At 61.5% G+C, this 11,653-nt stretch overlaps 2 protein-coding genes and 1 long non-coding RNA gene across 4 annotated transcripts; 1 reads left to right on the top strand and 2 right to left on the bottom strand.

Annotated features, from left to right (window-relative positions):
* Positions 1-884: 884 nt before the first annotated feature.
* On the bottom strand, positions 885-4,515 carry LOC102086527 (fibulin-7). The gene is made up of 8 exons (XM_021290797.2): positions 4,226-4,515; positions 3,658-3,814; positions 3,333-3,503; positions 3,019-3,144; positions 2,740-2,862; positions 2,512-2,649; positions 2,277-2,415; positions 885-1,608 (listed from the first exon to the last, which is right to left on the bottom strand). Exons 1-8 carry the CDS (start codon positions 4,292-4,294, stop codon positions 1,248-1,250), a joined length of 1,284 nt encoding a protein of 427 aa, XP_021146472.2. The 5' UTR covers positions 4,295-4,515; the 3' UTR covers positions 885-1,247.
* Positions 4,516-6,090: 1,575 nt separating this feature from the next.
* Positions 6,091-11,395, top strand: LOC102086721 (C-type lectin domain family 18 member A-like). 2 transcript variants are annotated; one of them, XM_065029073.1, is made up of 12 exons: positions 6,091-6,223; positions 7,027-7,118; positions 7,835-8,059; positions 8,155-8,246; positions 8,624-8,745; positions 8,834-8,941; positions 9,673-9,765; positions 9,907-10,013; positions 10,154-10,283; positions 10,361-10,457; positions 10,557-10,648; positions 10,806-11,395. In XM_065029073.1, the coding sequence occupies exons 1-12, from the start codon at positions 6,124-6,126 to the stop codon at positions 10,841-10,843; spliced, it is 1,296 nt and encodes a 431-aa protein (XP_064885145.1). In that variant the 5' UTR covers positions 6,091-6,123; the 3' UTR covers positions 10,844-11,395. The 2 variants fall into 2 exon arrangements, with proteins under 2 accessions (XP_064885145.1, XP_064885144.1); XM_065029072.1 differs by lacking the exon at positions 6,091-6,223 and having other exon boundaries at positions 6,550-7,118; positions 10,806-11,044.
* On the bottom strand, positions 9,678-10,507 carry LOC135575365 (uncharacterized). Its single transcript, XR_010465968.1, has 3 exons — positions 10,368-10,507; positions 9,895-9,988; positions 9,678-9,811 (listed from the first exon to the last, which is right to left on the bottom strand). It is a non-coding gene; the product is annotated as an uncharacterized LOC135575365 (long non-coding RNA).
* Positions 11,396-11,653: the final 258 nt, after the last annotated feature.

An 11,653-nucleotide genomic window follows, 5' to 3' on the forward strand; every position in this document is an offset into this window, starting at 1 on the left:
CTACTTCGCACCCAGCCCCTCTCAGTCAACACCGGCCAAGCTGTGGATCTTTCTGACGCAGCCCCACCAGCCCAGCCCATAGCCCTGCTTACCCTGGGGGGTGTTTCCCCTCCTCCACACCAAGCCCCGGAGCTGGCGGGCAGCACCGGCGGCGAGAGCATAACGAGATCTTTATGAGCCTCCTGCGGTCCCTGCACAGCGGCTGCTTTGTGCGAGGGACACTGGCACGGGCTGGCTGGATGCTCACCTAAGAAGGCTTCTTGTGTGCAAAGGAAAGGGTGTCCGGGGGTGGGGTGTCCTTTCCTTGCTGTCCCCAAAGGCCCTTGTCACCTTTTCAACCTCCAGCTGCCGCCGGCTCTCCCTGTGCGGGGGTCTGCCTGTGCTGGTGGTGGCAGGGACTGCACCTCTTGTCCTCACTGCCCACCCTTCTCTAGTCCAGAAACAGCTCAAGCACTTGGTGAGCTGTGGAGCTGCAGCTTTGTCCTCCATGCAGCCGGCTCCTGCCAGGGCCCTTGCAGAGGGAAGTGTCCTGGCCACAGGGAAGTATGGCCCTTGGTCGCTGTCCCCTGCCCACCTGGTACCAGGGAGCCCTGCTGCCCTTTGCTGGCACCTGCTAAAGGGGCTGGGGACAAGCCTTGGCTGTGCAGGTCATGCAGGGCAGTGTGTTCAGCCCAACTCTCCGTCCTACATGGCAGAGATGTTCATCGTGTCCCCTGGGAACAGTGGTGCTCGGAGGGACATGGACACTGCATGATCCTGAGTGGGCTCGACAGCTTTTCTGGCACCCCAAGCTCTGCAAGGAGACCCTGCCGTGACCACAATCCCCAGATCTCCCCAGTAGTCTTGCCCAGGGAGCAGGCATAGAGAAGGGAGGACACCCTTCCTACAGTTGCTTTTCTTTTATTAGAGTTTACAAGATACAAGGAGCCAGACCTGGATGCCACGTATCATCAGCTCACTCTCCCATGCCCATCTGTGTGCCATGCAGGCAGAGAGGAGGGGGACTGGCAGAAGCAGGCACCCCCAGGATGGTTCCCCTGCTCACAGAGCAATGCAAGGTGCAGCCACTTGGGCTTTCCTTGCAGCCTTTGTCACTGGCACCCTTTCTGCTGTGGCTTCACCCTACCAGCCATGAGCAAGCATTGCAGGAGAGGGATGTCTCCAATGGGACAAGAACTGGGACCACTGAGTTCTGTCACTTCCCAGGAGAGACCCTGGCTTGGCCACAAACCTGCCTCCAAAGCGGATCAAAACTCATATGGGGACACAAAGGCTGTGACCTTGAAGATATGCTTGCCCAGGAGGACCTTGCGGGAGAACTCGCTCATCTCCAGCTCCACCTCCAGCGTGGCTGGCCCCACCACGGGGCTGGTGAGCACCAGCTCTCCCGTCTGCCGGTCAGAGCGCCGCACGGCGAAGACCCCCTGGCCCCGGCCACCCATGATGGCAAAGCGCAGGCTATCACCCACAAAGCGGGTGGTGGACATCTTGAAGAGGACACGGGGCACCGTGCCGTTGGCCTGGAGCGGCAAGTAGTGGAAGGAGATGGAGGTGGCAGCCAAGCGGCAGGCTCGGCTCTCCATGGGGCAGGGGTTCCTCTCGCACTGGCTGCCAGGAGAGAAGGGGTACCACTGCTCAGTGCCATGGTTGGATTCTCAGGGAGCTGCCTGCACCCTTGCAAACAAGCCTGGCTAACAGTGCAGGGAGCATCTCCAGCCCCACTGCTTGTCCTGTGGCAGAGCAAACCAAGGCAGCCACATCTGAGTGCACCCAGCTTTTGGTCACTGTCCCATCTCTGCCTCTGCTGGGTGAATGCCGTGCCTTGCAGTGACACAGCTCTGGGCCATGCTCTGAGACTGGTACCAGGGGCACCACAGTCCCAGCTGGAGGCCAGGAACAGAGCCAGGCTCAGATGTGCCTCCCGAAGAGGAACATCCCTTATCTGGAGCAGAGATACTCCTCTGCTTGGGGCACTTGGGCTCAGCCACAAAGCAGTTCAGTCTCACAAGCAGGACCAGGGGGGCTTTCCCTGCTGGATGACAGCTGACAGCACTGCCTGGATGTGCAGCAGAGGGGCACTCACACCCCCTGCCACCAGCATCCCAATACCTGTGACATGGGACATCAGGGACCGTGCAAAGCTCACCCCATATGGCAATTTGGCTGACACTTTCCCTGATGCCCCTGGGTGACACAATATGATCTCTGGGGCACATGTAGAACCCATCACACAGGGGAAAGGGCATGACACAGCCCAAGCCATGTGTGGTACTCACAAGGCAGAGGTCTTGACATAGCTGGTGTTGTGGCGTGGTGGGGGGCACTTGGGGCGAACACAGCGGTGGCCCCCAAAGGTGTTGATGCAGAGGTCACCCTGGGTGCAGTTGTGCTGCTTCCTGGTGCACTCGTCCACATCTGTGACAGTGACATGGGGTGAGTGGGGCTGTCCTCGCTGCTCCCCACCTGCCTGGTCCCATGGGATGCTCCCTGCCATGCACTTGCCACTCCTACCCTCACAGGTGTTGTGGTCGACATGGAGCAGATATCCAGGGGGGCAGAGGCAGCGGTAGGAGCCGGGGAGATTGAGACAGTCATGGAGGCAAATCCGGGTCTGGGGGTTGGACTGGAAGAGCTGGCACTCATCCACATCTGGGGGGACAAAGTGGGGCACAGCCAGGAGCTCCTGTCACCACTAAGCCTCAATTTCCTCCCTCCCCACCATTTTCACCCCCCTTTTACCATGGCACATGCCACCAGCTCGCATCTGGAAGCCGGCATCGCAGCTGCAGCGCCGGGAGCCCGGGCGGCCCTCGGCACAGCGGGGCTGGCGGCTGAAGGAGGCATTGCTCAATGTCACCCAGTCTGCAGGGGGTAGAGGGTGTCACTGCCAGGGTGGGGGGCACAGGGAGAGGGATGGGGGCTGAAGTGACAGGGAAGCATGGGGAGATGGGTGCAGCACGGCTGGGTGCTGTGCCTATGAGCGTCCCCGTCCTCCATAGCCCAAACCCAAGCACCTACAGGCATAGATGGGGCTCTGGCAGCTGGGGCCTGACCAGCCCGGGGAGCAGAGGCACGTGTAGCTCTGGCTGCCATCCACACAGGTCCCACCATTGGCACACGGGTTGCTGGAGCAGTCATCGATACCTGAGGAGAAGGAGCTTGTGAACACCAGCTGGAGAAGCCCATCCTCACCCCATCCTGCTGCCCAGCCTCAGTGCCCATTGCTGCAGCCTCTGGGCTGCTATCCCTGCAGCTGAGGGAGCAGCACAAAGGGACCCTGCAGCTCAGTGTGATGGAAGAGCCCCCAGCAGCCCAACCCTGCCCCTCTTCACTTCTGCAAAAGGGCTGGGTGCCACTCCATGTGCGGTTGTGCCGGCAGGTGCGTGTCTCCGAGCCCACCAGCCGGAACCCGGCGTTGCAGACAAAGTGAATGTCATGGCCCACCCGCACGTTCTGGCCCAGCATCCGTCCATTCAGGGGCACTGCTGGCTGCGGACAGGTCTCTGCAGACAGATAGACATGGGTGAGAATGGACATTTCCGGGCTGGAGCCAATGCCAGCCTGGCAAAGATCTGGGGGTCTCTTGCCCAGGCTGCTCGACAGAGGTCTGAGCTGGCCCCATGGGGATGTCACCCCACGGCGGTGACCCAGTGATACCATTGCGTTTGGTGGCCTGTCTCTGGAGGTGGCTCTGGAGGACAGAGAGCTGCTGCCGGAGACCCTGTGTGCCTCGCAGGTGGGCAGCCTCCTGCACCACCAGCAGCTTCTGCATCTGCCGCACTGCCCCGAGAGCCTGCTGCTGGCTCAGACACTCCTGCGGGGACACAAGCACAGCCCCATCACCCAGCGGGCTCCCCCACCACCCTGCTGCAGCCTGGGTGGACCCTCCTGAGTAGGTAGCATATTTGGGCTTGTTTTGGACGCCTTGTCCTGGGCAGAGCCCCTTCCTCCCCATCCCAGTGCGGGGTCTGCTCCTGCCTCTGTACTGGCTCCAGCCTCAGCCCCACCTGGTCCTGCCCCAGCATTTGGATGCTGAGGAGCACTTTGGATACTCCAAGTGGGTTTAGCCTCATGACCATCCCACCTGGCCCTGGCCAGGCCCACAGGCACCACGGCTATGTTGTATCACCCATCCCAGGTGCTGGGGTGTACGAGGTAGGTGCTGAGAAGCCCCCAGTGGGGGTTCTGCAAGGGAGATGGGGGCGGGGGCCATGAGGGTCCTTACCTGGGTGCTGCCGAGGGGCAACTGCAGGATGCCCAGGGCCAGCCAGACTGGCAGCAGGACGAGGAGCATCGCACTAGGGCTGGCTCTGGGCACACAGGCTGCAGGGATGAGACGCCGATGCTCCAGTTCTGCCCTGCTCACTCGCAGCCGCGCTCCTGCACTCACTGGGATTTATCCGCGGTGTGTGCCCGCATGTTTGTTGGTTTTTCTGCTGGCCGAGGTTGAGCTGTAGGAAAGTTTCCCTTTGGCACTGGCGCCAGCCTCTCCCTTCCTTTCCCTCCCCTCTCTGCACATCAGAGGCTTTGGGGGCTTTCATGTCACAGGGCCAGCAGATGCCGGGGCCAGGCGGTGGCTGTTACAGCACTCACCACAGTACCAGTGGTGCCGGGCTCCCCCCACGAGAAGCCATGGCTCCGGGGCTCCCCGGCACACGGGAGTGAAGGATGCAGTTAATCCCATGCGTTTGCTAAGCGTGGGAAAGTCTCACAGGAGAACGGATGGATTTGGGGTCAGCAGTGGGATCCCGCTCTTCACTGGGGCTGGGGCTGCTGAGGGGGACAGCCCGGCAGCACCGTGGACTCACCAACCTCGGCATGGATTTGCTGGACTTAGCTCAGCCATAGCTGGAACTTAGAGAGGGACCCCAGGGCTCCACTGCAGCCTAGAGCTGGGGGGCAGATTAGCATGAGAGCATTAACATTAGGGTCAGGATTAATGTTAGGGTCAGCATTAAGGTTAGGGATGAGGTTAGTATTAGGTTCACAGTTAGTGCTAAGATCAGGGTCTATATTAGGGTTTGGGTTAAGCCCAGCATTAGGACCATTGCCAAGGGTGCAGGTCAGTATGAGCAGAAACGTTTGGGTAAGGGTTGGGGCTGGGATTAGCATTAGGGCAAGGGTTCAGGCCAGGGCTAGAGTTAGGGTCAGAAACTGAAGGCTTTTGGAGCTGGATGTCCAGCTCAGCCCAGATAGCTGGGGTGGGGATGAGGGTGGCATGCTCCTGGTCCCTCCCACCCGTGGCAGCCCAGAGAAAGGGGCATGACAGTGTGTGCAGCGTGTGCCTGTCTCCCAGCCACCCCTGAGCAGGGAGCTCTGAAGCCCAGATATCTGCCCTGTTCCAGGGGAGCACCCCCAGCCTCTCCTCAGCCGTTGGGAGCCCCACACTTGGGCAGAGCCATCAGGGTTCTATTGAGCCCCCCTGAGCAGCGCTGCCTCCAGGACCCCTGCCCAACCCCAGTCTCCTGCTGAGATGTGACCTCCTGAGCCCAGCATCTCTCCCACTGCTGGCCCCCCGTCCTTCACAGCCCCCCACCCCATTACCATGCTGTCCATCTCGCCAGAGCGAGTATTTGGCTTCATGCCCGTGGTGGTGTGTGTTACCTCCCCGGCATGATTAATTCATGGGGCAGGAAGAAGGCCGGCAGCGGAGGGGGGGCCTTAGCTGCCCCCAGCCCCTTGGCATCCAATCTCCCAGCACCCCAAAGCGGGTGCCACTTGGGACCCTCTGCTCCTGCCTGCCTTTCCATCCCAACCCCGGCTCTGTGATGGTGCTGGGGCAGAGCACGGGGGGCTGACCCCACTGTGGGGCATCCCAGCAGGGCTGCAGCCCTGGGGCCCCAGGAGATGTCTGCAGAGTTTGCGCCACTGAGCAACTGTTTTGACAGAGCTCTTACTCACCCATCAAGCTTTTGTTCGAGCTGACCAGCGGTGCCTGTCTGGAGTCCTGAATAGGATCAAATCCTGCAACCAGACACACACACACACAAGCACACACAAGCACGCAGGAGCATACGGCCAAGCTCGCCCCGCCACCACGGCTGCTGCAGGGCAGCTCGTCTCTCCCAAATCCTCCCTCTGGAGCCGTGGGGGTCTGGTCCCCCCAAAACCTCAGTCACCTGCATGGAGCTCTTGGTGCTGCTGGTTTGCAACCTCCTGGCTTGGAGGATGGGTGAGACAAGGTTGGATGCTCCAGAGAAGTTGTCTGTGCTGGCTCCAGGAGGTACCTGGGAGAGGGGTGGGGGGGTCTGCTCCGTCAGCAGGGCTGGGGCGGCAGCAGGGTTGGGGGCTGTGGGTGCACCCTGCGCACCATCCCCTGGGGACTGGATGGGTGATAGGTACCCAGAGATGGTAATGGGGGTCTTGGGTGATTGGGACTGGGGATGGGATGGGATGGGATGGGATGGGATGGGATGGGATGGGATGGGATGGGATGGGATGGGATGGGATGGGATGGGAGGGGGGACATGGGGCTGAGTATGGAGCTGGTGATGGAATGGGCTTGGGGGGGTCTGAGGCTGGTGATGGGACAGAGGTGGGGGGATTTGTAGAGCTGGTAATGGGATAGGGTTGGTAATGGGATGGGGCTGGTGATGGGATGGGGCTGGTGATGGGGGCCCCTGAGGCTAGTGATGGGATGGGCCTGGGGGAGTTGGTCCTGGGGCTGGTGATGGGTGCTAGTGATGGGTCCAGCCCAGTGGGGTCTAGGTCCTGGCAGGACAGAGCCGGGGGGGAGGTGGATACATTCCTGGCGGTCTCAGCCCACCCGTGCAAGACGGGGACTCAGCAAGCCAAACCCAGCCCGGCCCCTGTCCCTTTTGTGCTCCCAGCCCAAAAGCGCTTTCTTCTCTCCCCTTGAGTCTCCATGGAGACCCGGGTGCCTTTCCCGTATCCCCGGCTGCAGCCGGACCCTTCCGGGGGCCCACGGCCCTCCGAACGATCCTGCCACAGCTGGGGATACGGGGAAGGCACTCGCATTCTGTGGCCTCCTTGTCCCCATCCCCAGTCCCCACTGTCCCCTCCCAGTTCTCAGCAAGAAGGAGACCTTCCTGGTGCTATCACTGCACAACAAGCTGAGAAGCAAAGTGCAGCCTCCTGCCGCCAACATGCAAAAGCTGGTGAGTCCCCGCTCTGGGTCCCCCCTTGGATGTGTCATCCACCTCCCACCCCATGCCTAGAGAGGGGGACAGCCCATGTGTGTCACACGGTAGTTCATTAACAAGCTAGCGAAGCAGAAGAGCTAGCCAGTGTGGGGACCCCAGAGAAGGATGTACCAAGGGCAGAGCTTGTCCCTTGGGAACACACCTTTGTGGGGATTCCCATGTCCTCTGATGGACCTTGATGTCCGCCAGTCACCCCACACCTGCACACAACGAGGACAAGGCTAGTAGTCCCTTGGGGTCCCCTATGGGGTTCTGCACATCCCACCTGATGTCTTTCCATCACCCCACACGTGCACACACCAGGAACAGTGCTGGTCTTTCGGGGACTCTTGTGGGGTCCCCCATGTCCCATGATGGCCCTTGATGTCCCCTGATCACCACACACCTGCTCACACCAAGGGCAAGGCTGATCCCTTGGGGTCCTCCATGTCCTGTGATGGCCCTAGATGTCCCCCGATCGCCCCACAGATGCACACACCAAACACAGGGCTGGTGCCCTGGGGTCCCTTGCAGCATCCCACATGTCAACCCTCTGATGTTCCTGATCATCCCCCAAATTGACCCCCTTAGCAATCCCCAAATATCTCCTGGGCTGTTCCCCACTGTCCCCCAGCATCACCCATTGGTGCTGTCCCTGGGGACCCCCGGTGGCTCATGGTGCATCCCCGCAGGAGTGGAGCGAGGAGCTGGGGCGGCTGGCGGGGGTGCGGGCAGCCAGCTGCCTGGAGAGCCCCGCTCCGCCGCCAGCCCCACAGCTGGGCTGGAGCGAGGCCCTGCTGCCGGCGGGCACTGGGGGCTTCGGGGCCGTGCTGGAGCGGTGGTTTGCTGAGGGCCAACACTATGACTACAGGACAGGGCGCTGCGCTTGGAATGCCACCTGCCGCCATTACACCCAGGTGAGCAGGGTGGCACGGGGGGACACAGAGGGACATGGTGGCTAGGGGGGGTGCAGAGGCCAGGGGACAGGGGGTGGCATGGCCCTCTTTCACAGCTGGTGTGGGCCACAGCGGGACAGCTGGGCTGCGGGAGGCACCTCTGCACCAGCGGCCGCAGCGAAGCCTTCGCCTGTGCCTACTCCCCAGGGTAAGGGTGCCCGGGAGGGGGTGGGGGGGTGGGGGCCGGGAGGTGGGGCCTCGGTGTGCGTGGGCGGGGCTAGAGAGGTGTGGGTGGCCTGGGATGGGTGGGGCTAGAAAAAACCCTCCCTCTGTGTGGGCGGGGTCTCCACAGGGGTGTGTTTAGCTGGGACTGGCCTATGGGGACGTGTGGTGAGGGGTGGGGCTGGGACTGTGGGCGTGGCCTTCTGCTGGCAGTGGGCGGGACTGGGAATGTGGGCGGGGTTGTGCCCTGGGAGTGGGTGGGGCCGGGCAGTGTGGGCGGGGTCTTACTCAGTAGGGGGTGTGGCCTGGCTGTGTGGGCGGGGCATGGAGCCGGGCAGCCACCTGCCCTTGCTGGTGACACAGGGGCAACTGGGAGCTGGCGGGGACGCCTGTCCTGCCCTACAAACAGGGGCCCTGGTGCTCCCTCTGCACGGCCGGCCTCTCTGGATGCTTCAAGTCCTGGGACCACAGTGGCGGGCTCTGCGGTGAGTCCCCGCCGTCACCCCGGCTCCCCCGTGGCCCCTGGCCATGCCACAGCCCTTGACGCCTGTGCCACCTCTCTGCTGTGCCCAGAAGTGCCCAGGAACCCCTGTCGCATGAGCTGCAGGAACAGTGGACGCCTTGACATGAGCAGCTGCCAGTGCGTCTGTCCGCCTGGTTACACGGGCAGGTACTGCCAAGGTGGGCACCCATGCCACCTCTGCCTCCCACACCTCTAGGGAGAGACTCTGGATAAGGATAAGTGATGCTGCTGGCAGAGGGCAGGCATGGACACGGGCAGCATGGCACATACATGCCTGGTCAGCACATGCATGCATAGGGGAAGCACAGTGCATAGGAGCAAGCCGTGCATGGCCAGTGCAGTGCACGCGTGCACAAAGGTCAGTGCGGTGCATGTGTGTGGATGGCTGGTGCAGCACATGCTTGCAAACTGTTGGTGTGGTGCATGCATGTGCATGGCCAGTGCAATGCATGCACGTACAGAGTGGGTGCACTGCATGCATGTGCAATGTCAGTGCCGTACACGTGTGGGCATGGCTGATGCAGTGCATGCATGCACAGGATTTGTGCAGTGCACACATGTGCATGGCTAGTGCAATGTGTGCATGGCTAGTGCAATGTGTGCATGGCCAGTGCAGTGTATGCTTGTGGAGGATGGGTGCGGTGCATGCGTGTGCATGGCTGGTGTGGTGCGTGTGTGCGCAGTGCTGGTGCAGTTCATGCACAGGCACAAACGGTGCGGTGTTCACAGTCTGCTCAGTGCCTGCGTGCCCACGGTGGGGCAGCACATGCGTGCACCAGGTCAGCGCACGTGTGTGCACGGCTGGTGCCCCAGTGCAGAGCGCAAGCTCGGGGGTGCAGACAGGGGTTGGGGAGCCCCCTCACCAGCTAACACACCCTCTTGCCTGCAGTGAGGTGCAGCGGGCAGTGCCTCCACGGGAAGTTCAGGAAGGAGGAGTGTTCCTGCCTCTGCGATGTGGGCTACGGCGGCGCCGAGTGCGGCAGTGAGTCTGCACCTGCCTGTGCCTGCTTTGGGGTCCTGGCAGCGATCTACAGGCAGAGACCCCCAGAGTGGGGCTAAGGGTCCTCTGGTGGGCACAGCTCTGCCAGCACAGGGACCAATCTGCACCCACCTGTGTCCCCAGCAAAGATTCGGTTCCCTTTCCACACCTGCGACGTGCGGATAGACGGTGACTGCTTCATGGTGTCCCCTGAGGCTGACACCTACTATGGGGCCAAAATAAAGTGCCAGGTGAGCCTCTGGAATGCTCTGGACATCCCTTTGAAGCTGAAAAATGCCACCTGTGCTTGCAGGTCCCCCAATGCATCTCTCCACTGCCTGGCACGGGTCTGGGCCACATGTTTGGGACTGACTTGCTCCCTTCCCCACAGGAGAAAGGGGCGATGCTGGCCCAGATCAGAACACAGAAGGTTCAGGACATCCTGGCATTCTACCTCAGCCGCTTGGAGACCGGTAACAGGGTGACAGACACTGATTTTGAGACCGGGAACTTCTGGATCGGTGGGTGATGGTGGTGGGCAGGGTTTGTGGTACCTGGGGTACTGGCAGACGTGCCACCCCATCTCCCGCTCCCCCAGGTCTCACCTACAAGACGTCCAAGGCTTCCTTCCGCTGGGATGTGGGTGAGCCGTCCTCCTTCACCAGCTTCGCTTTCGGGCAGCCGGACAACCAGGGGTAAGTACCCACTGGATGCAGAGGCCACCCGAGCTCTGTGCATTGTCACCTCCATGCCACGACACTGGCTGGCTTCACCCCCTTCCTGCTGGGGCACAGGTTTGGGAACTGCGTGGAGATGCAAGCAGCAACTGCCTTCAACTGGAACGACCAGCGCTGCAAGACCCGAAACCGGTACATCTGCCAGTTTGGTGAGTGCCTGGGAGCCCTCACTCACCTTTCTGGGGTGCCAAGCCCCAGGGGTGCCAGTCCCCGGCTCTGCCAGGTCTATCCTCTGCTTCCAGCCCTGCCCAGACCTCTGGGTCCTTCCTGGCCTGGGCAACACTGACTCTGCACATCCTGTTGCAGCCCAGGAGCACATCTCCCTGTGGCAACAGGACCCCTGAAGCCGCAGCTCCAGTCACCAACCAGTGCTGGCTGCTGTGCCAAGCCTGCAGCACAGGATCCCAGTGCCATGCCAAGCCCAAACCATGACTCAGAAAGACCCCTGCAAAGATCCCTTGTGCAGGGGACAGAGGACTGAGGGGACCCATGGGACTGAGACCTGGTGAGAAAGGCATGCGCTCTACATCAGCATCCCCAAAAGAGCATCTTCTTCTGCCTCTCACCTTCCTCTGTCACCATCACACTGCAACAGCCCCCAGGGCAGGGAGATGCCCCTGCAACAGCCAGGTCAAACAGCATCCTTCTCCTACACTGGCAGCTGGACTGTGTCTGGACCGTGGTGCCAATATGACAAGGGACAATGTTGGCTTCTGGGGGAGCACAGACTTTGGCATGGCTCAGGGTGAGGGCTGGGCTTAGCTCTGAGCCGTCACCCTGGCCTGGATCGGAACCCCCAGCCTGGCACTGCGGGTTCCTCACCATCACCTGGTCCTTGATCATCACCTGGTTCCTCCTCCTCTGCCACGTGGTTAATAAAGATCCTCTCTCCCTTAGGAAGAGTCGTTTGTCTCCTTTTCCCTACCAAACCCACTGAATTCTCCCTCTGCCATGTCCTGCATCCTGCCCACACGGGGTGGTACCTCCAGCTTCATCCCTGGAGTGGGTACTGGGTCAGAAGAGTGGGCACCAGCCTGGCTCCTGCCCAAGCTCATGTCTCCATCACCCTGGGGATGTTTGGAGGGGCGGTGTTAGCCAAGAGCTGCTGCTTGCAGCCCTAGGACAGCCCCAAGCAACAGCAGCCCACATGCTGG

The sequence above is a fragment of the Columba livia genome, chromosome 13, assembly GCF_036013475.1.
Source record: "Columba livia isolate bColLiv1 breed racing homer chromosome 13, bColLiv1.pat.W.v2, whole genome shotgun sequence".
In the NCBI taxonomy this organism is placed as follows: Eukaryota; Metazoa; Chordata; class Aves; order Columbiformes; family Columbidae; genus Columba; species Columba livia.